The sequence below is a fragment of the Drechmeria coniospora genome, chromosome 01 (genome assembly GCF_001625195.1).
Source record: "Drechmeria coniospora strain ARSEF 6962 chromosome 01, whole genome shotgun sequence".
Classification (NCBI taxonomy): Eukaryota; Fungi; Ascomycota; class Sordariomycetes; order Hypocreales; family Ophiocordycipitaceae; genus Drechmeria; species Drechmeria coniospora.
Genome location: NC_054389.1, coordinates 11,009,141 through 11,031,744, shown reverse-complemented (window position 1 = coordinate 11,031,744; position 22,604 = coordinate 11,009,141). Strand labels below are relative to the sequence as shown.

At 59.0% G+C, this 22,604-nt stretch overlaps 7 protein-coding genes across 7 annotated transcripts; 5 read left to right on the top strand and 2 right to left on the bottom strand.

Annotated features, from left to right (window-relative positions):
• Window positions 1–656: 656 nt before the first annotated feature.
• DCS_02937 (MAP kinase kinase kinase Ste11) lies at window positions 657–3,438 on the top strand (the record flags this gene model as incomplete). Its single annotated transcript, XM_040800262.1, has 3 exons — window positions 657–1,073; window positions 1,139–1,283; window positions 1,337–3,438. 3 exons carry the CDS (start codon window positions 657–659, stop codon window positions 3,436–3,438), a joined length of 2,664 nt encoding a protein of 887 aa, XP_040661145.1.
• A 922-nt stretch (window positions 3,439–4,360) lies between these two features.
• DCS_02936 (uncharacterized protein) lies at window positions 4,361–4,969 on the top strand (the record flags this gene model as incomplete). The annotated part of the gene is made up of 1 exon (XM_040800261.1): window positions 4,361–4,969. One exon carries the CDS (start codon window positions 4,361–4,363, stop codon window positions 4,967–4,969), a length of 609 nt encoding a protein of 202 aa, XP_040661144.1.
• A 543-nt stretch (window positions 4,970–5,512) lies between these two features.
• DCS_02935 (DUF453 domain-containing protein) lies at window positions 5,513–6,823 on the top strand (the record flags this gene model as incomplete). The annotated part of the gene is made up of 1 exon (XM_040800260.1): window positions 5,513–6,823. One exon carries the CDS (start codon window positions 5,513–5,515, stop codon window positions 6,821–6,823), a length of 1,311 nt encoding a protein of 436 aa, XP_040661143.1.
• A 277-nt stretch (window positions 6,824–7,100) lies between these two features.
• Window positions 7,101–9,803, bottom strand: DCS_02934 (5'-Nucleotidase/apyrase; the record flags this gene model as incomplete). The annotated part of the gene is made up of 9 exons (XM_040800259.1): window positions 7,101–7,165; window positions 7,228–7,316; window positions 7,365–7,485; window positions 7,551–7,732; window positions 7,790–8,627; window positions 8,753–8,959; window positions 9,032–9,272; window positions 9,392–9,625; window positions 9,735–9,803. The coding sequence occupies 9 exons, from the start codon at window positions 9,801–9,803 to the stop codon at window positions 7,101–7,103; spliced, it is 2,046 nt and encodes a 681-aa protein (XP_040661142.1).
• Window positions 9,804–13,909: 4,106 nt separating this feature from the next.
• On the top strand, window positions 13,910–14,612 carry DCS_02933 (uncharacterized protein; the record flags this gene model as incomplete). The annotated part of the gene is made up of 2 exons (XM_040800258.1): window positions 13,910–13,963; window positions 14,022–14,612. The coding sequence occupies 2 exons, from the start codon at window positions 13,910–13,912 to the stop codon at window positions 14,610–14,612; spliced, it is 645 nt and encodes a 214-aa protein (XP_040661141.1).
• A 458-nt stretch (window positions 14,613–15,070) lies between these two features.
• Window positions 15,071–16,362, bottom strand: DCS_02932 (uncharacterized protein; the record flags this gene model as incomplete). Its single annotated transcript, XM_040800257.1, has 2 exons — window positions 15,071–15,841; window positions 15,916–16,362. 2 exons carry the CDS (start codon window positions 16,360–16,362, stop codon window positions 15,071–15,073), a joined length of 1,218 nt encoding a protein of 405 aa, XP_040661140.1.
• Window positions 16,363–19,956: 3,594 nt separating this feature from the next.
• DCS_02931 (uncharacterized protein) lies at window positions 19,957–21,765 on the top strand (the record flags this gene model as incomplete). Its single annotated transcript, XM_040800256.1, has 5 exons — window positions 19,957–20,494; window positions 20,699–20,857; window positions 21,043–21,253; window positions 21,344–21,523; window positions 21,588–21,765. The coding sequence occupies 5 exons, from the start codon at window positions 19,957–19,959 to the stop codon at window positions 21,763–21,765; spliced, it is 1,266 nt and encodes a 421-aa protein (XP_040661139.1).
• Between the last annotated feature and the right edge of the window lie 839 nt (window positions 21,766–22,604).

The following is a 22,604-nucleotide window of genomic DNA, read 5'->3' as shown; positions in this document are numbered from 1 at the left end:
CAACTGTCGCGGCCAACCAGGTGGCTGCCCTTGCGGCTCCATAATCCATCCATTCAGGGCCATTATTCATTCGCCTTGTATTAATTGCTGTCGGAACCGTGGGTACCTCGCCGTTGGTGCGGCGGACAGTCTCTCTGGCTTCCTGCTCTTGCCACTCGATCCCGAGTTGTGTGCATAAGCAACTCCCAAGCGGTGTTGTGCATAGTCAGTCCCTCTGCCAAACCACCCTGGTGGGCTGCTTTTTATCTCTCCCCTTCCTCCTCCTCCGCCTCTTCTTCCTCTTCGTCCTCCTCCTCTCCTCCCCTCCCCTCCCCCCCCCCCTCTCTGGAATCCGCACCCACACGCAACAACTCCCCGTCGTTGCCCACCCCCCTCTCTCCTTCCTATAGTAGCCCTGCGCTGTTGGCTGCTGAGTGCAGTCTCGGCCGACGTGGACGTGTGGGTGATTGGACCTGGCCGTGCTCCAGCCCAAGCGCGAAGCTGTCCCGTCCCGTCCTCGTCCTGCCTCGCCACGAGGGAGCACCGAGGCGCATCGAGTTGCACGGGGCACTGGGCACCACGGCACGCACGAGGCAGCCAAAGACTCGCAGGAGGCGATTCCCGAACGACGAAACAGCAGAACAGTCCCGTTGCCGGCCAACCTGACCGCCACCATCATGGCCATGCTCGCCTCCAAGTCTCCCTTTCCCGCGGCGATGGGCTCGACGCTCAGCCCCAGCAGTGCCCCTCCGTCGGCGCCGCCCACGGCGCGAAGGGTGACCCCCATGTCTGCCGGCTCGCAGTCCTTTGCGAGCCCGACCGAGTCGGAATTCTCCGACACCGACACCGACGGCCCCGACTCGGCCAAGAACTGGGACGAGGATAAAGTCTGCCACTACCTCCAGAGCATCAACTGCGCCGAGTACGAGAAGCTCTTCCGAATGAACCACATCAATGGCGAGAACCTCCTCGAGCTCGACAAGCGCATCCTGCAGGAGATGGGCATCGAAAAGGTCGGCGACCGTGTTCGCCTCTTCCTCGGCATCAAGAAGCTCCGGACAAAGGCGTACGCGAAGCAGAAGAAGCGGACTAGGGTAACCCCCCCTCCTGGCTGCCGGCGGCTGCCTCGCGTTCGAAACCAGGCTGACGGCCAAACCAGCACTCCTTCGCCGCCCCTGACCTGTATTCGGCCCTCACCGGCGGCGACTTGACGCGGTCCTCGACGACGCGGACGACGCCGACGTCGGCCTCCTCGAGCAGACGCTTCTCGCGCCAGCTGGAAGTGCCGCCTCCGTTGGACCTCTGTACGAACCCCTCGTGTGCCCTGACGATGGGGAGTCCGCTGACCCTCCGCCAGCCCGCCATCTGCGAGCGCCGCCGAGCGCCGGCCTCCTGTCCGCACGGGTCCCTTCCTCGGCCGACGGCGCGGCCAACCGTCCGGCGGTGAGCCACACGAGGAACAACTCCAGCATGGACGGCTCCCTCATGGCGGCGCTGCCGCACAACCAAGACGTCATCCGCGTCATCTCCACCGGCGGCGTCACCAAGGTGGTCAAGATCGCCAACTGCAACACGTGCGAGGACGTGATGCGCGTGACGCTCCGCAAGTTCGCCCTCCGCGAGGATCACGAGCGCAACTACTGCTTCTGGGTCCTCAACGGCGTCGACCCCGACCCCAACCAGTGCCGCCGCCTCGGCGACACGGAGCTCTGGCGGGTCATCAAGGACCAGCGTCGGCCGGAGCGAAACCGTCTGATCCTGAGGAGGGTGCCCGCCGGCGAGCCCGGCGAGGCCGAGCTGCAGCGGGCGGCGGCCATCGCCATGGAGGAGGAGCAGCAGAAGCACATCCGCGTCCTCGAGACCGTCGACGAGCGGAGCCAGCGCAAGGTGCAGCGGGTGCTGGGCGAGAAGTGGAACGACCAGCTGCAGCAGCCCCTGTCCCCCATGTCCTTCCAGGACCGCGAGCGAAACGTGTCCCACGCGGCCATGGAGCTCGAGCGGCCGTCGACGGAGGACGCGAGGAAGCCGCAGCGGCGCAGGGTCGGCCTCCGCCAGTTCGGCGGGCTGCGGCCCCCCAGCGAGCTCATCGCCTCGGACCTCACCTCGTACTTCCCCGACCACGCGCGCGAGGACATCGACCGGACCGCGCGCCTCTCGATGAGGCGCTCGTCCCGCATGAGCAAGGTCAACAGCCGGCTCAGCGTCGCCTCGAGCCTCAGCTTCGCCTCGAGCGTCCAGGACGCACCGCCCATCCCGACCATCGCCGACTCCTGGCTCAACGGCGGCGGCACCCGCGTCGCCAAGCTGCGGTCCGACTCGCAGGGCCGGCTGCCGCAGGGATACAACCGAGACTCGATCGCGTCGTCGATGCTCGACACCCTCCAGGAGGAGTCGCCGGTCGAGCCGGACCGCAAGTCGTACGTCTCCTTCACCGAGAGCGGCTCCGACACGGCGGCCGTCGGCAACGTCGAGATGGAGGGCAGCGGCACGCTCACGAGCTACTACGAAGGCAACCACTCGAACGGGTCCGGCTCCTTCCAGGAGCTGCAGCAGGCCCTCACCGACGACGGCGAGGAGGTGGACGAGGAGCTCGAGAGCTTCCTCGCCGGCGAGTCGTGGGACGACAACAAGTGGATGAAGGGCGCCCTCATCGGCCAGGGCTCCTTCGGCTCCGTCTACCTCGCCCTCCACGCCGTCACGGGCGAGCTCCTGGCGGTGAAGCAGGTCGAGGCGCCGGCGCCCGGCGCCAACAGCCAGAGCGACAACCGCAAGAAGAGCATGATCGACGCGCTCAAGCGCGAGATCAGCCTGCTGCGGGACCTGCGCCACGCCAACATCGTCCAGTACCTCGGCTGCAGCTCCTCGGCCGACAAGCTCAACATTTTCCTCGAGTACGTCCCCGGCGGCTCCGTCCAGACGATGCTCAACTCGTACGGCGCGCTGCCGGAGCCGCTCGTGCGGAGCTTCGTCCGCCAGATCCTGACGGGGCTCTCGTACCTCCACGACCGCGACATCATCCACCGCGACATCAAGGGCGCCAACATCCTCGTCGACAACAAGGGCACCATCAAGATCTCAGACTTTGGTATCTCCAAGAAGCTCGAGGCCTCGAACCTGCTCGCCGGCGCCGGCAGCAACAAGCACCGACCCTCGCTGCAGGGGTCCGTCTTCTGGATGGCGCCCGAGGTGGTGAAGCAGACGTCGTACACGCGCAAGGCCGACATCTGGTCCCTCGGCTGCCTCGTCGTCGAGATGATGACGGGCAGCCACCCGTTCCCGGACTGCAGCCAGCTGCAGGCCATCTTCAAGATCGGCGGCGGCAAGGCGGCGCCGACGATACCGGAGACGGCGAGCGACGAGGCCCGCGACCTGCTTCGCCAGACGTTCGAGCTCGACTTCAACCTGCGTCCGAGCGCCGACGACCTCATGCTGCACCCGTTCCTCAGCCCCATCACCTGAGACGCCTTTTCTTCTTCTTTCGACCCGACACGTACCCTTTTCTTAATGCAACTTACCGCGCGCGGCCGGGCAGGCACCCGGCCGGGCAACCCGACGCTGCGTCGACGGGCGGCGCGCAAACTGGCGACGGGCAGCCGCGTTTAATGGTAGACGGCGCCACCGGAGTGGATGGGCCGACGACGACGACGACGACGACGACAACGACGATGGATGGGCGGCCAGAGTTTGGGGGAAGTTTTCCACGGAGGATCGGTTGCCAATGATGGACGAGATGAGGCTTCACCGACGACGCTCGAGAGATGTGTATTACATACCTAGTCACCAACCACCTAGCTAGCATGTACATTAGCGAGTAATGACTTTACGATTACCAACTCGTCACTTCCTCGTTCGCGTGACGTGTGATCTCGGGTCGTGACTTGGTGTGACATTTGTCATCTGCAGCTGTCTTGACGAGGGCGAAGTGCACGCGTGCGGTTTGCCCAGCAGCGTATTGGGGTACGGACGTCGCTTCTTGTTCCGGGGAAGCACGCCGCAGAACCAGTGCATGACACTGTCTGCCACTGTGAACGGGCAAATCGGAACCTACATGTGGTGAGGAGGTGGCGAGGAGGCGGCGAGGATGGCGGCGTTGGAAGAGGCCTCCGCGGCCTGCAAGGCTGGGGCCCCTGTCGCCAGAGCCTTGGTGTCAGCCCATGCTAAGCAATGGCGGTGGGTGTCGTCGGCCCTCGGACGATGCTTCATCATTGACAAATTACTCGCACTCCTACCCATACCTATCCAGCCAGACCTACCCAGACCTACCCAGACCTACCCAGACCTACTTATTCCTACTCATACCTGCCGTCCCTTCCATCCCTCCTCTCGGCCACACCCACTTCCAACCGTTTCCACTCTGTCGATCGACGGGCACGGCGTCCCGATGAACGAAATGCGCTGCCGCCCTCCCGCAGACGAGGCCGAGATGGATACGTTCGAGGACAGCCAGCGGTCGCAGGACAGTTTCATGACGGTGACGCAGGAGAATAGACACGAGATCCTCTACTTTGCGTACGGCAGCAACCTGTCGACCGAGCAGATGCGGCAGCGGTGCCCTCACTCGACCCCCGTCGGACTCGGCTATCTCGATGGCTGGCGATGGATCATCAACGAGAGGGGCTATGCCAACGTCGTTCAGCAGCCGGCAGCAGAGCCGGCTTTCTCCGGACCCGAGGGCAGTGACCGGGTGTACGGCCTGCTGTATCTGCTGCCGCCGCGGGACGAGGGGAGCCTGGACGCGTGCGAAGGCGTGCCGTGGGCGTACGAGAAGATGCGCTGCGACTACATTCAGTGGGCGGGCCGGGAAGAGTACGGCATCGGCAGCGGGCGAGCGACGGCCTTGGTCTACGTCGACAGGAAGCGCGTGGCCGAGGGTCCGCCGAGGGAGGAGTACGTGCAGAGGATGGAGAGGGGAATCGAAGATGCCGTGGAGAACTGGGGCCTCGATCGGGCGTACGCCGATCGTGTCATGAGGAGACACTGGAGGGCCTGAGCCGTGAGTGGGCGGCGAGCATGCACACGCAGAAAGCTACAGCTATCATGAGGGAACCAATACAAGTGAGCAGCGGAATATCTGAGAGACAGTCGCGTGAGGTCCACCAAAGATGATGAGCTTCACGACATTATTTGTGAAATGTTGGTACACGGAGTATAAGTAAGTAATTATTTAGTAGCTGTCCAATTGTACAGTAGTTGTGCATTGTAGTTGTACTTATGACATGTACATGAGTACTTACTGTACTCTGCCTCGGATGGACGTTCTCCGTAATCCGTACCTGCCGCCTGTTAGCTCGTCGGATGACTGCACCGAACCGAGCGGGAAGGCACGACCCATCTCGAACGCCACATGAGGTCATCGAGTTGAACTTTCCTGCCGAGGCAACTGCCCCTCCTCTCGCCTTCCTCATCCCTACTCCGTCCTTCACCGAGGAAGGTATGGATTGAATCGCATGCGAGGCAAGGCGGTAAAACGAAACGCCGGCCCGATCGTCACCTTGGCGGTCTCACTCTTCACTTCTTGACACAGTATTCGGAGATGTGGGTTGCGTACACGTTGTGCTCGCACGTCGCCACCGCCACGGCTACCTGCTCTCTTCTTGTCCGAACGAGTCCCTTCTCCGACGCCCAACCTGGCATGACCGCCGTTGCCCTTCGCCTCGGGGCCCGGCCAAGGCGCCTCCCCTTTGCCTTCACCAGTCGGGCCATCCACAGCCGCAGCTTTCCAGCCTGGTTCGTCCGCGGCGGCACCTCCAACGGCCTCGTCATCCTTCGCTCCGACCTACCCCCCGAGCCGCGCTGGCCGGACGTCCTACCTCCAGCCATGGGTTCGCCGGACCCGCACTTCGGCCGTCAGCTTGACGGTATCGGCTCCGGCCTCTCGTCCACCTCCAAGGTCATCGTCCTTGCCCCGCCCTCGAGCGCCGACGTCGACGTCGACTACACCTTCGTCCAGGTCGGCATTCGCGACGGCCGTCTCGACCTCGCCGGAAACTGCGGCAACATGTCGGCCATGGTTGGTCCCGCCGCCTGGGATCTCGCCCTCGTCCCTGCCGCTCGGAAGTCGGCGCTCGTCACCGCCGACGACGACTGTGGCCATCGCTGGGCCGAGCTGCGCTGCCTCAACACCAACACGAGCAAGGTCGTCGTCTCGCGTTTCCGGATCGACGGTGATCCGCCATCGTACGCCCCTCGTGGCGACTTTGCCATGGACGGCGTGCCCGGCACCAACTCCCCCATCACACTGCGATTTGTCGACCCGACCGGCGCCAAGACCGGTGCCGCGCTACCCACGGGGAACACCGTCGACGTGCTGGAGCTGCCGAGTGGAGAGACGGTGAAGGCATCCCTGATCGACGTCGGCAATCCGGGCGTCTTCGTCTCCACCCAAAGCCTTGGTCTCGACCCCACCGAAGCCTCCTCCCTCACGCCGTCGTCGATCGATACGAACGCGCCCCTCAAGGCCCACCTCGACACCGTCCGCCGCGTCGGCGCCTCCCTCATGGGCCTCGATCCCGACACCGAGAGCGTGCCCAAGATTGTCCTCCTGTTCCCGCCGGCTGACACCCCAGCCGACGTCGACATCCGCTGCCTCGCCATGTCCATGGGCCAGCCGCACAAGGCTATGCCCCTCACCTTGGCGCTGTGCCTCGCCGCCTCGGCCCATATCCGCGGCACCCTGGCGGCCGGGCTCATGATGCAGCGCGGAAAGACGGTTCAGCGTACCCTCACGCTGGCGCATCCAAGCGGGAGGCTCCCTGTCGGGACCGTGGTGAACGGCGGGCGCATCGAATCGGCCGAACTGCTGAGGACAGCCAGGGTTTTGATGAAGGGCCGTGTTTGCTACTAGCTGCATCGCCATCGCAGGCAAGGACGGAAAGTATTACTAGAATATATATAGAACTAGAAGCATAAGGGTGGAGCATGTAACCAGTTACTTTGCCATGAGTCTTCTCCCCAGGGCAACGTGCCTCGTATCATCGGCCTATGCATTGTGTGCTTTAGCCTCCCCACCTAGATCGCACGTATCCACTACGTCTTGCGTAGCATTCGTTCGCCACGAGTGGCCAGCTCTCGTCCGTTCTTGCCCGTCATCGTGCTTGACGACGAAAGGCTGAAGTGAAGGCTCACATGACGGGGCAGTTGTCCTTGTTTTCCGACCACGCGAGCCTCGCGTACGGAAGCATGAAATCTGCACCCCCGTTAGCTGCTGATGGGAAACCCCGACCGATGACAAACCATGGGGTTGCCTACCTTGGGACGAAAAGTTGCAGTCCACGTAGCACTGGACCATTTCGTGCGTGTAGCCGGCGCCAAGATCATTCAGGACGAGTTTCTCGATGCTGAGAGCCGTTAGTCACAGTCTCGAGTCTGGGGGAAATGGTACGGACAAGTCGAAAAAGACGAGATCCACCGTCTCCGGGTCGCTGCCGTCGTCGGGGAACGACGCCCGCGTCTCCCAGTAAGGCGGAATCTCGTAGCTGGGGATCTCGGAGTGCTCCGTGTCATCGCCTGCACATGTCAGCCAAGTCTGCGACGATGCATCAATTGCCAGTCCAAGAAGCATGCAGGCGTACCATCAGTGCCCCAATCGTCCGTGGTGGTATAGCCTGGGACGACAATCTCCTGGCGGCGCACGACGCCCCGCGTCTCGCGCATGTCACGGCGACTCAGGTAGCCGAGAGAAGGGTCGGTGCAGGAATCGAGGGGATTCGCCATCGAGGCAAGTTCTCGCTTGGCCACAGGACCGAGGTTGAGTCTGATGGTCGTCGTCGTCAGCTGCTTCGTCGGCCAGTTGACAAGGCGCAAAACTCACTTGCGAATGACCTGGGAGGCCAGCTTGAAGGGGACGTCGGGAATGTAGAGGAATACGTCGCGGAAGGGTGAGACGATGAAGTTGTCGTCGTACGTGAAGGGACCTTTGTGAAGGTCGAAACGGATGGCGCCCGTGTTGGCGAGAATGATCCGGGGTTTGTCGGCACGGGTCTTGTTGACGACCATGGCAGACATGGCGGGGGACATGAGGCCGGTATAGATGTTCTTGTTCAAGTCTTCCATGGGCGCACAGGACATGCACCAGTCCTGGGGCGCGCAGCCGGCGACGTCGCCGAGCTTCAGGACATGGCGCGTCTTGGAGATTTTGTCGGTGACCTTCTTGCCGGCACGGCGATCGTAATGGAGTTCGTGGCTGTTGGAATGATAGATGAACGTCTTCCGGTTCCAATCGAGGTAGCGGCGAGAGTAGAGGAAAGGGGACGTCGAGTTGTCCAAGGCCGGCCGTGAGGGATGGAGGGAACACCGAGGCTTCTCGGACCCATCGAAGGCGCTGTTGGATTCGTCGAAGCCCGTCATGGAAACCCAGCCGAGGGTTTCGCAGTAGCGACCGGAGGCGATGGCGACCGACGACTCGTCGTAGACGGCAAAGTCGCGAACGTGGGAATGGCCACCGAAAATCTGGATGGGCGTCTTGGGGTGCACCTTGCGGATTTCATCGAAGACGAGCTTGAAGGTGCTGACGGGGTTGCTGGGGTGGGCAGGATTGTGGCCGAAGAGGATGAACATGTCGATGGGGTCCTTGGTGGTCAAGGCATCCAAGAACCAAGGCTCCTTGATCATGTCTTGGGCCTTGAGGATGATGGATGCGTTCGAGTTCCCTGCGTCGTACGCATTAGGGGCCGTTGCTCGGTCAAGAAAGGAAGCAAGCAAGACGACAAGCACGCGCGCATGCACACGCACACGCGTGCGGCAGAAGGGGGCGGCACGCTCGGGAATGACTCACTAACAAAGTCGAAGAGCACACCAAAGGCCATGACGCGAAGGCCGTGACGGGTGGTGAAGTAGCGGTGCGTCTTGCCGACGTACTCGTGCTGGCCGGACGTCTTGTTCAAGACCTTGACGTTGGAGGTGATGTACCTGTCTCCCCATCTGCGAGCGTACTCGTTGAACATTTGATAGGAAACCTCGGATACGTAGAGCTCATGGTTGCCTGAAGGGAACGGGTCAGAGACCGTTTGTCGTGCCGGGCGAGGAGTTCTCGGAGGGTAAGAAAGGAACGTACCGATGGTGAGCAAGTCATACTCGAGCTCATCGAAGATGGGCATCGACATGGTGCCATCGATCGGGGTCGCATCCGAGAGGCCGTTGCCGTCGTGAAGGTCGCCCGTGTCGATGAGGAGGAGATCGACGCCTCTCTTGGCAGCGGTACGCTTCATGCGACGGGTAAAGGTAACGAAGTCACCCCAGTCGGCGCCATAGTTTTTCTCCTTGAGGTGGCCCTCGAGCCACCCGTGGGTGTCGGTCTGAGGAACGTCGCTCGTCAGCCTGGCGATTCGCAGCGATGGTAGCGACTGGGTCGACAGCCTCTCCGTCGCCAACAGGGAAGCCGTCGACGATGACGATGGGAGAGAGAGAGACTCACGGTATGGAGAAAGTTGACCTGCCCCCATTCCAAGGGCCCCTTGGGTCCGTAGGCGGCGTGAGGGACGCCCGGCTGCATGCGCTTCACCTGGCGAACATGCTCGACCGCGTTCGTCGGGCCGTAGCAGGAGTCGCTGTCGCCGCAGGCCAAGACGCCCGTCAGCAGGGCCGCAAGCCCGCCGACGAGGGCGAGCGAGTGCACCATGTCGTCCTGTCCGGGGTCCTCTGGGAAGACCTTGATGGACGTTGATCAAATTTGATCAAAGTTGATCGACCGTGATCGACCTGGGCCGATCAATTGCGTTGGCGAAGAACGAAGAGTTTTGGTGCTGTGACGTGCTGACCGTCTCGTCGTCTGCCCGGCGGCTGGCACACCTTTTGTTCTCGAGGCCCCGGATGGGTCCCAGCTTCATGATCCCATCGTCGGCGGATCCTGAACACTCCACGGTTGCATTATAGTTGCCATCACGGAGGAACTCGGGCATCCTCCTACAGTACGTCGGTACCTTTCCATGTATTTGCTCAAGTACTTGTACTTGCTACTTACACACGCATCGACGCACTTTGTACACGAGCAGGTAAGCGGGCGGGTGCGGATGCTGATGGGCAAATTGCACTTGCCTACTACAGTAGCTAGGTACTTGCTGCATTTTGGCATGTGTTAGGGTTCGTGTACATGTACCACGCAGTACGGAGCACCGTAGGTCGGTGTGCGGGAGTACAAGGAGATACTCGAGGTGATTGAGCATGATGCGCGAATGCGTAGGTGCCTGCATGCTGATAGTGTTGCCGGCATGTACCGAACTTGTACTCGTCGTGACAGGTGCACACGTAGGAGTACTCCTACCGTACTCGTACATGCACGCCAAAGCAAGCAAGTACTGTATTCCGTACTCCGTACTTGCTCCCGTCCTGGTTGTATTCGACTCGTGTGCTGCTACGCCGTAGGAAGAATCCATGATCCCACCATCGGGCGGCGGCCTGGTCGTTGAATGGCCATATTCCATCCACTATCATGGGGTAACTCCACAGGCATGAGTAGCACGACCGTTGGAGGAGCAAAATCCGACTCGTACAGTTAGGTACAGCCCTCCTCCGAACGCTGGTAGGAAATGGGCCATCTCCACCACCGTTCCCACACTGACAGCATAGGCAGGTCGTCAAAACCGGTCCATCGGGAATCCCTGGCCTACTTGGCAACGGTAAGCGACAGGGATTCCTGTACGTCGAATGGGAGAGGCAGACAGCGGGCGGCTGAGACGGCGGGGCACCATGGGACCGACCTTGGCGCCGACGAAGATTTGCGACGGACCTGTCGGCGACAATTTTCCTCGCACCAATTTGTTTCCGAACCGATTCCTCCATCCCACCAGTCCCGACGGGAGGATCTAACTGCGACGCGAGACCATGTGCTATTCCCGGCGACGCTTCCCACGAGGCAAACCATGACACCGTCCGTCGCAGCGATTCGACCACTGCTCGCACCATCTGCTGCCAATATGCTTATTCTTCGCCATTTCTACACGGACAAGCACGGCACGCCTAGCCGGTAGGCTTCGTCCCCTTCCCAACGTCATGCGGCTCGCCGAAGGAGTGCCGTTCGGACCTACAAGTAGCACCACTCGGCCGCAGGTTCTGCCGCGTGTGGAGAAGCGAAGCTGCTGTTGCCACGCTGCATGACGTCGTACTCGCACTATGCTCGTACTGTACATTGCCCGGGTGAGGAAATAGCATGTACGGGGATACTAGGTGGTGACATGCATGGTGGGCGGTCGGTCGATGGATGAGAAAAATCGCGTTGTCATGGCCTTGCTTGCTTTTGAGTTTTCTCGTACTCGTACTCGCCACCGAGAAAAGACGATTGTACGGAACACTCCGAGATTATGGTTGGGCACATGTCTTTGCACAGTCTTGTAATTACGGAGTGCATGTGCTGACGAACCATTCATCCCAGTACCATGTAATACGTACCAAGCCAAAAATCCAAGTACGATACGGAATATTACGGAGGAAGCACAACGCACTCGCAAGTGTGTTCTCGTACGTCCCAATGTTGCATTTGCTATAATATTAATAAATAATAATACTTAATACTTGGTTCGAAGAGGTACCTATGTACCTACATTATAGTCGATAACGGCGTAGCACCATGGAACAAAATGAATCCTCACGTGACCATGGGCATCTTGTCGGTCAGGTGACGATGCCTTTTGCAGCACCAGCGACGCATCGCCGACGCAACCTCGAAGTGCTTGCCTGCTCCAGCGAGGTGGTGCTTGTTCCAGGAAGTACTTACAGCAGGACAGTACATTGCGATTTCTCGTACATGTACTCCGGTAATTATCCCTCCGCAAATGCAGATTAGGACATGCTTCTCGGACAAAGGAGTCTTGTACACAGTTTAAGCATCAAGTATACTTGTGCACCTAGGGCATGACCTACAACAAGTAAGCACTTATTATTATTGATTTTGTACGGAGTAGGTACATGCATTTCACGTGCAACTACTCCGTACGGAGCACGGAGAATTACATGTGCTCCGTATTGGCTTCTTGTACTCGGCACATGTACTGTACACCTACCTACAGTACGTACATAAGTACTAATGGAGTACATGTACTTACGGAGTACTCCGTACGGAACGTACAGTTATTAGTATATTGGCTTGGGCAGTTCTCTGTACTGTATAGCACTGCATGTACCTAAATGTACATTTTTGTGTTTGCTTATTCCCGTCTCTCGTATGCGATCGTCCCGAATTCCTACGAAACCTTGGCCAGGCGCACTGACCCGTTCGTTAATATGACATGTATTACATTACCTGTAAGTAAGTAGGTGTACGGAGTACTGTACTCCGTAAGTACGTTGTACTCCGTACCCCGTGCATCTACATCTACATGTAAGTACATGTACGGAGCACAAGTACATACTGGTCTGTCCTCATATGGCTGTCGAGGGGTAATAATTACAGTACAGACTGCATACACGCAAAGGAACAAGTGTTACTCCGGAGAGGAACAAGTAAAGCACGGAATAGGTCGCTCGGTCTGTCATCGTGCATTCTCCTCTCGCATCTATTTCCCTCGATACACCCATGCAATGATGATGATGACCTCTTCTGCAATGGACAACATGGTATTATTTTCCGATCGTCCCTGATGGCGCCATTGGCAGGTCTTTCCCAAACGGCACCATGTCCAATAACAAATGCCGGGTGACGTTGGCACACGTCGATGGAATGCAGAATGCCACGAAAACCACAGGCTCGCCCCCTGATTATAACAGCATGGACTGCGAGCACCTGTCGCGTCCACCCATGCGAGAATCAACGACTCTTGGCGTTGGAGCGGAGCCTTCCCGCATCTCACCCCACGTCACCACAATTGCTGCATCGAGTTTTGCCGGAAAACGCATACCAGACTGGCGGCCGTCGTCTGTCCTGTCCTTACACGTGCCGTCAAAATCAATCAGCATTGCGTCTGTCCCGACCGACCACCTGTCTTGACCGACCACCTGTCCCTACCGCCCATCCGGCCCAGTCGATGATTCGGCCATCTGTCCCAACAGTCCGTCTAGCGGCAGTATCGGCTGGGCGTCGCGAACAGCAAAGGGAGTCGAGTGAAAATACTAAATACTAGTACCGACAAAACTATTGGTATTATTATTGTTGTTTGATTTAAAAATAGACGCCGGCGCCATGCATCCAAACTTGGACGACGCCTGTCCACAAGAAGCCCCGAGGGCCCCTGATGCTCGTCTCGCCCGCACTGGCGATGGGAAATCCGAGACTCTTCACCAAGTCCCCCTCCCTCTTGTGCCTCTCTCAAGCTGCTCGCCGGCCATAGGAATGAAGGGAGACCGCACTAGAGGGCGCCGCCCGCGAATGGACCACCGCCGTTGGACGATAACTACCGACGGCGCACCCCCCCGAACATGGACACCTTCAGTCGTCCAATCCCATGAGACGGACGGCGGAGAAGAATGCGTCGCCGTCAAAATGGCAAATTCCTGTCGGATCCAACCATATCTTGGCGCGACTCCTTGCTGAGCCTTCAGGAAACGCGTTCAAGGTGTCCAAGGCTCACGTGTCGGGGGCGAACAGTGAGTGACCAGCGGCATGGCCGGGAATGGCCCCAATGTCAGTCGTCACGAAAGTCTCCCGCCGCCGGTTGCAGGAGCCTTCATTATGATGTCCTGCATACTTGTCGCCGTTTGTGCGTGAGACATGCATGCACTCGTACGCACGCAAGGTGTGTGTACCTGTACAGCTGCGAGTAGACTTACACAATGCCTCCCGGCTCTCCCAACCACGTGCTTGCGCTCGTAAACAGCGCCGATCAGCAAGTCCCCCCAAACGAGACGATGTATAAGAGACAGGAGTCGACCCGGCTCTCAACTGCCGCCTGATCTCGCACATCTTCGCCCCCCTTGCCCCTGCACCGTCGACGTTCGTGAAGGCGCCTTCCTCTGCCGGTCTTTACCTTGTCCATCCTTTTGCTTTCAGATCACTCCTTCCAACATGAAGTTCTATATTCCATTCCTCGCAGCTCTCGCCGTGGCTGCGCCACTCGAGGTAAGAAGCGTTCCTCGACTGCTGAATCGGGCGGAGATTTCTGACTTTCCATCATCAGAAGCAGCTCAAGGCTCGGACGCCGGGCACTCTCAACTTGGGAAACACCCTGACCCAAGCCCTCGGTGCCGTCGACCTGAAGAAGGTGCTCAGCGATGTCGGGCTCAAGGACGTGAGCCAGTTGGACGGCCTCGAGAAAGGCACTGGTGCCGTCGACAAACTCCTCAAGTCGCTCACCAAAAGCCTTTCGAGTCTCACGAAACAGGTCAAGGAAGCGATCAAGAAGGCGGTCGGCAAGGGAGGCGTCTTGTCCGGTCTCGTCGCCCAGCTCGACCCGACCGATCTCGGCGTAGGAGAGAAGCAACAGCTTAGCCTGCTCTTCGGCGACGGCGGCCTTCTCAGCCGTCTCCTCAAGAACCCGAAAATCACGACATACGACGACGCCGACAAACTGCTGTTGAGCGGCCTTCTAGGCGACAACGGTCTCTTCGGTCGTATTCTCAAAGGCCTCAAACTCACATCCCTGTCGGCCGAGGACCAGAAGAAGGTAACGGACCTGTTGGGCCCAGACGGTGCCGTCAGCCGCCTGGTCGCCAGCCTCCTCCAGCAATTAGCTGCGACTCAAGTGAAGGTTGGATCAACCACGCAGTGAGCCGTGATGGAGTTTGAAGGGAGTTTCGGAAGGTATACGGGGGAGAGATTTGACCATTCACCCATTCAGGCGTTCACGCATTCACGAGCCGTCTGCTCTTCGTAACGATACGGTAAGAAAGTATATAGACACCGCAAGGATTGACTTCAACTCTTCACGACGGAAACGAGAACCATGACATTTGTGTGTGAAACTCGCACACTTCTTGTATCGCATTTGAATTCGCACTGCACAACGCCTTGCGTCTGGTCAAACAATGCTATGATCTGGGTATAACGTAGTTCAATCTTGCCCGACTTGTCCTCGCCAATTTTGCTCCCCCCCCACCGTCCCTCTACCCTTCAGGCTGTCGGATGTATACAATCAATCTTCCATGGTTCCGAAAAATATATGACGCTGAGTTCCTCTCTTTTATACCCCAAAAAATGTGCCAAAAATGCGCTCCATTCTCGGCCTTCTCAACTTGATTCCTTCTTAATCGCGGGGACGAGAGATTCGAGCCTCGCCACCTCCTTGACCAGTTCGCGGTTCTCCGACGCCATCTCGAGGAGCTTCTGGGTGGCGAGGTTCAGGACAGCACCCTTGCTTGGGGCGCGCGAGGTGGCGAACTCGTCATCCTTGGGCACCATGGTCTGCAGGACGGCGATGAGGCGCACAAAGTGGTCGTTCAGTCGCATCCTGTAGTTCTTCTCAATCTGGTTGTGGCAGCTGCGGGAACGACCCTTGCGCTTGGTGATGGAGTCGTGCGAGTTGCCAATCATGGACCGGGGCGACGGGCTCCGGTGGGAGTGCTGGCTGCGATTGCTCTCCGAATCGGTCGAGGCGTCCGCGGCGGGCGAATGGACCATGTGTCGCAGGCCGGCGCCGTGCCTTCGGTCGTGCTTGCCGTGGGCGTCGGGTCCGGCTGGCCAGTAGGCGTCCTCGCCTCCTTGCTGTTGGACGGAGCCGTAGAAGGGATGGGCCGGTTGCTGGAAGAAGGCCATGGGCATGTCGGCCGAAGGCTCCGTCCTCGTCACGAGGCTGTAGTGCTGGCTGGCGGAGAGATTGACCTGAGCCGCGTCGAGGGAGACGACGGCAGAAGGGGGGCACTCCCCCTGGGCCTCGGTGCTCTGCCAAGACATGGACATGTCCTGACCTTCAAAGATGAAGGGCGGAAGAAGTGCCTGCGCACTGGCGAGTGCTGGGTTCGGCGTCCTTGGGAACGTGTCCTCGGGCGAGTCATAAACCATCTGCTCGTGGACCCTTGTCAGCGCCAACCGTTGCGTCGTCTTTGCATCCCTTCCACGGGCCGCATGACACGTACCTGACCGGAGTCTGGGGTGAGGTCGCTGTCCCACCAGTTCATGGCGGGCTCCGTCTTCCAGTCTAGACCCATCTCCTTCTGCTGCTCGGCTGGAGCTGAAGTTGGTTTGACGGAAGGAGAGTGAAGGAAGGACGGGTGGGTTGGCGACGGTCTGTTTGTGCTTGTGTCTGCTGTCGCTGATGGTTTGTCTGAAGGTCTTGTTGATGGGAGAACTGATATATACGATGTGTTGTGTTGTGTTGTGATGGGATGTGATGGGATTGGAGAGGATAGGTGGGATTGGGATGTGTTGGTTTGGATGACTGGATGATTATGGATATGGCATGGCCATGCAATTGGGAGCGGCAAGCCTTTTATGTACGGACGACGTCTCGGTGCAGGATGTGGTGGCATAGATTTTTGCTTCACATTCGTCATAGCTCCCTGAGCTCGCAGTTCAAGGTTCATGGTGGTGATATCCAAGGGAACGGAACGGCTGGCCACATGTAACGTTTGGTAAGGTTCGGCGTAGTCGTCACCGAGTGGTCGTGCCACCGGTCAAGTCGTGAGCCACACCGTGCCGAGGCTCAAAGCCTCAAAGGTACACACTCGGCGACCAAGGAGCGTGGCACAAGGCCGAGCCCGAGAAACCGGTCTGTCAGAAGTGATGTCAGAAGGCAGGGCAGCCGACTGCCGGGGAGGGAGGGGGGGGGCGGGTCGGGGGGTTCCCCAGGTTCCACCGTTCCTGCTGGGAGGTTACCGTGACTCGTTCGTATGGGGTAGCCGTCGGCGTCGGTCGAGCTGAGCGTACGTAGGGTGGGCAACGGATCGAGAGGAGAGTTTGGCGGGCTGTCAGCCGGCTCTCGCCTCGCCGCTCTGTCCATGCCCTCCGTGTCGGTGGCTGTCGCTGGCCAACCGCGTCCGGTCGAGGAGGAGACGGGGCCCCCGCCAGGCGTCGACTCAGCCTCGAGCGTCATCCGGGTCTCGACGAGTCAACGTCGATGCCACGATTCCGTGCCCTGTGGGGTCGGCCGCCGAGAGAAGCGCATTTTGCCTTTGACGGCGTCGGGGAGAGGGCAACCTACCGACGTAACCTTTTCCCAGCACCGCGGAGCGGGCTGCTTGGGGAAGCCGGTGGTGGGGACGAAGCTTTGCTCTAGCTCGTGCTCGTGGCAGTCGGTTGCACCGGTCCTCGAAGCCGTCGACGGCGCCGGCGCCGGAAACCCCGATGGCGAGGCGTAGGACCTGAGGCGTAGGACCTGGGGCGAAGAGCCGGGCTGTCGGGTAGGTGGCGGCGGCTGAACTACTCTCGTTGATTGACTCTCCATCAGGGCAAGATCGTGAGACGGCGTCGTGGAGGAGGACAGCTTTGGTCCCCAAGCCCAAAGCCACCAGACGCCGTTCCATCCTTTTCTTTTTTTTTTGGCTTTACTTTTCCCTTTTCGCCTGTTTGGTGTTAGTTTTTTTTATTTGACACTGGGACGTGGAAGGTGCAAAGGTGGGAAGTGGGAAACGGCAAGTACGTCGGCACGGAAGTCGGAGCGAAGAAGTTGCGATGCGGGAAAGACGAACCGCCCGTGCGATGATGTCATTCTTTATTACACTGCCTTTTCGCAGGCGCAGGGGTATCACGCTACAACCATGACATTATCATTCTGTCACATCGTCACATTTGCCAATTCACCTCGCTCCTCCAACATTCCTCTCCGTCGCCGCCCCCCTTCCCTCCTTTCCCTCTTCCCTCTTTTCCCCCTTCCATCGATCGTAGGATGCATGACGCTGCGAGAAACAACGTTCGTGCTACTGCGTCCCGGCGATTGTGGTAACGGCGATGGACGATGCTAGTCCAACGCCCACGGCCTCGACGGCGTTTGCTCGTCCCGTCTCTTCGGTTTTGGTTTTGGTTTTGTCGCTCTTTTTAGCTTTGCCTCCGCCTCCCATGCGTCTGCTTCCACCGGTTTCCCAACACGGAGCCCCGCGTCGCCCTTGCTCCCGTCGTGCATCGTCGAAGAGGGCAAGGGCAGTCAGTCAATCGTTGACGCCTCAACGCCGCCATTCCTCCCGTCACGATGCATCGGTAAACGGCTGCCTTAGTCCCCGTCCTTGGCGGGCGCAAACTTTTCGGTGAAGCCTGGTCCTGCCTTGACGTTGCAGGTAAGAGGAGTGTGCAGCATGTGCTTGAAGTCTTCCAAGCTGAAGCTCTGACGCCGACATGGCGCTGGTTGCCAGGCGTCGGTGCAAGACATGGCCAATTGCGTGCACGGTTGAGGGTGCAGCTGGCGATCCCGATGGGCTGGCTGTCCCGAGCGATCGGTAGCTTTTTTCCAAAAGATGCTGTTCATGATACTGAATTGGGTGGTTGGATCTCTTGGTTACTTTGCTTGTTGTTTTGTTTCTTTGCTTGATCAAAGTGGTGCTGTAGTGGTTTGTTTGTCGTTGATTTGTTGTGGATGTGCAACCGTCAGCATCCTCTCGCCTTGGCCGCGTTTAATACCCGGTCCTCGTCCTGCCCTCTCGTGATGGGCGGCGAGATCCGGGAGCTGCCCCCGCCGATGCCGCCCGAAGTAACCAGTTTGTCAGGCCACCCAGGCCCCCCCCCCCCCCCCCCTCGGTGACCCTGAGCACCTGTCAAGGCCAAGGTACAGCAGTACGGTACAGCGTACTAGTCGGCACTTGGCACGAATGCTCGCTGTACCTACTGGGTACCTACAACTACTTGCGAGATTTCCGTCCCTTGTCCATGCCACATGTACATGGCACGTACTCGCGCTGTATATGGTGATTCGTTCACGCATTCTGTTACACTTGCCCATGCATGTACCTACTGGCCGTTGGCTCGCGTGTAAACGGACATGCAATAGTCAATAGTTTGTGCATTTTGGGTCAAGACTCGATGGAAAAACGGTCGTCAGTCCGTGACCTACTCTGTTGCGGCGCATGCTGGTAGGCGCCTTGCAGCGTCGAATGTTGGCCTTGCCCGGCTGCTTCAGTCTCCGATGAGGAGGAAGACGCCTCCTCGTGTTTGGCCGAGTTTCCCTAATATTCACATGCGATGGCGAAGAGCTGCACCGGCGAGGAGGGGCGCCTCGTCAGGTCGAGAGAGGATATCGGTCGCCGGATCGGAAGCTAGCGAGTGACGACGAACTTCTGATAGGTGCCCTGTAGCGATTGGCGATGCCACTTTCGGAGCATCGGCCGTTTTGCCGGGCGACGATTGGTCGAACCTCTCGACGCAAGTCACATGACCTCCGAGGACGGCGAAATGCCAAGCCGGATCGAGATGGCAATTTGTGGGGAGTGGGACCATGTTCGCTTATCTTTTGTCACTCGATGCAGGCGGAGTGGGATGCGGAGTTCCCGTAAGAGGGCGAATATTGCAAGTAAGTACCGACAGGTCAGTACTACCGTACAGTAAGTACTTGCAACTAAGTACATCGCTTTAGTACCTGTACTCCGTACTCCGTACACCGACAAGTAAATCTGCGCCTGTACAGGTAAAGTGAGTTCACGGATCGACGGTGTACAGGTAAGTAAGTTCACGATTCGACGACTAGCAAGCGCGAGCGAGTTCTGTTGGGAGGAACGCAGGTAGGAAGGTACGTAGGAAGTAGAAAGGTCAAGTACGTGTGCAGTACCATGCACGCAGGAAGGTATGCAGGGAAGGTACGCAGGATGATAGGCGGGTCGGTGCGCAGCAGGTGCTGCTTGCCTGGTGGCTGTCGACACGTTTGAATGGCGACAACTTCCTTTGTCATCGTGTTCGATCGGTCGTGGCCACACAGCCTGCTGTTCTTTTTTTCATCCTCCTTTCTCCGACGACTCCGTTGCCACGGCGGCCGAGTCCAAGGGGCCGCGTCAGCTGCGTGCTCCGTCCAGTCCCGCTCGACGACCCGCTGATCCGGCCGATGATCCGGTCGCGGCCGCGGGGCCCGGCGAGTATTGCATGCAGCAGCTCCGCCTCACTCGCAGCGCCCCAAACGCTTGTACCATGCGTTCAGCGGCTTGCCGTGGAACGTCACGTCACAACCGACACGACACGTCACGTCACGTTACCACGACAACATGCTTCCCTCGGTATCGATGACGGGCACATGGCAGTGCACCACGTCGAGCATTTGCACACGCGCCCATCTCCCTGCCATGGTGCAGTGCTCGGGGGGCTGGTGCTCTGCCCTGGTGCGTGCAACGGTGCCGCAGAACGCAGCCTTGGCAGTAGGTGAAGGAAAAGGCTTCCTTCCATTGGGTGAGCCGAATGACTGGTCCGATCAGGTTGACCTGCTCAGTAGTGATGGCATGACAATGGTCCCTATGCATGAGTCCGTGAGCAGGACTTCCCAATCCTCCTTCACGCAGGGAGTCGACGCTGGCCTTTTATACCAGAACGCAAAGCGTTGGCCCGTCGACGCGAGGACCGAGACATGGCTGCGAGCATCCATCCATTCCTCGCAGAGTTGTGGCGCAACGACTAACTGGAATATCAACGGCTCAGCATCCACAAATAGAAAGTCGTCGATCAATCATCGCAGAGCATTCGCCGAGCTATACCCTTCCCGGAGCCTGCGTTGCTCGCTCGATGCGACGACGGAGGAAGCTTGTCACGGTTTGGCAGTGGCATGGACGATTTCTTATGCCCATTAGGCTTATTCCGCAACTCAACAGCCGCAAAGGAGCAACGGCGGCATGTTCGTGCGATGTACATGGAAAAGCTACATGACGCATACGGGTGATTCGGTTTTGCGAAGCACGGGTCTGAATCCAGCGGATGGCAAGCCGGCGTGGCTGCCATGATATGCGCGCCATCTAGCTACAACCGGTGGCGATTTTCATGCAGCATCTCGTTCGGCCTTTCGCTTCGCTCCATCGGAGCAGCTACGGATCGAGGGTGATGCGGCCAGGCCGGTAGCCGAGCTGGTGGACGGTGCAAACTCACATGGGCTGGTGTCCGCCTGGGCCCTGTTCCATGGTCGGTGGCTGAAGAAAGCGTGGTCCTAGCACCTCAGGAGCCCTCTGCCTGCATTGAGCTGTCGACGCCCAATGGCGCCACCGCATGTCTGTCTCACCAGGGCCCGTCTTGTTCGTTGCTATTGTGCATGTATTGTGCATACACCTACCCGTCAACCAACCGCCTACATCCAACTTGATCGTCAGTCGTCGTCGTCGTCGTCTGGAAGCCGACTCTTGGTTCTGCAAGCCTAGATGCCGTCCGTCTGCGCCTCCGCAGGGTTTGGAAGTACGAGATGACGGATCTGAACACGACAAGTACAGACTCGGCCGCGTCGGCCAACGAGCCGGTCTACGTTCTTCCCGTCGTCCTCGGAAGCATCTTGCTCATCCTCGTCCTGTCCTTCTTCATCTGTTGGTAGGCACCACCCGCCCCCTCGACGGCTCTCCCACTGCCACGGCTTGCTTCTCTTGCCTGTGCAGGGCGCACCGCTGATGCGATCTCCAGGTACGGTACGAAGCGGCTCGATGCGTCGCACCGCAACGCCCGGACGACGGATGTGGAGGCGGCACAAAGTCGCTTCAGCCCATCCCGCCTCGACGAAGTGGCCGAGAGTCAGACGTACAAGCAGTGGAAGGAGAAGACGGAGCAAGCGTCCAAGACGACGTACAGCAGCTATCTGGTCTGGTGAGCTCCCGAAGAAGACCGGAACCCCTCGCCTGACTGGGGCCTCGGCTGACCTGCTTTCCAGCGTCATTTGCATAGAGACTCTGCAAGATCAAGATTTGGTTCGGCGCTTGCCGTGCGATCACATCTTTCACGCCGAATGCCTGCTGCGCTGGTTCACGAAGAGGCACGATAGCTGCCCGCTCTGCAAGGTCGCCTTCCTGTCGGAGGAAACGGCGGACGATGCAGCGAATACCACATGAGCAGGTCGAGGCGCTGGCCTCGCACGACATACTAAAAACATGGATGGTGAGCGGTATTTTCCCCGAGCGTGATTGCCGGGCCTGCCGCGTCGAAAGGCCTTATCGGCCACCGGCTGTATACACACCGATAGATGTATAAATTCTTTGGACGCCAGCTGGAGCAGCATTTCGAAGCGATATTGTTTCTGGCGGAGCTGCTGTTTCGCTGTCGCCGCCTTTGCAGGTATGGCTGCTTCCCGTTCATCCACGGACCTTTTGTCTCGCAGCACCATGCACATCCAAGCGCGACGCGACAGCGACACGACGGCAGCGGCGATGGCAATGATCGGATGGAGTGGGTGGCACCCCGGCTCGCTTCCAAATTGAAGTGGATAATGCATAGTATAATGACTACGCCCCGAGACGGCGGAGGATGTCAGGGGACAATCAAAAACGTCGAGACGTCGTTTGAGCTGCTTCGTGTCATGAGTGATGCCTAGGCTGGGCAACGTCGTCGCCTGCCTTTCTGTCATCGGCGGCCAGCTCGGATGATTGAGGAGGCAGATGAGGAGAGATGGTCATCATGGTACGTAATGGAAGCATGTTGTGAGTTTTCACGGAGCGTCTGTCGATGCAGACTCGTCTCCGGCCTCGACAGCGATTCTCGACAGCGAGACTGAATCCGACGCTGAGCCAGCAGAGAATGGGTTGGTCTGTCGATGTAGGCCGAGACAGGATTCGGCTATCGGAAGCTTTACGGTGAAACATATCCTCTGCTCTTTGTGCAGCGTATTTCTAGGGGTATGCACAAGATGCGACGGGTGAACTCCGAACGGTGTTGGTAATTGCGTTGGAATTAC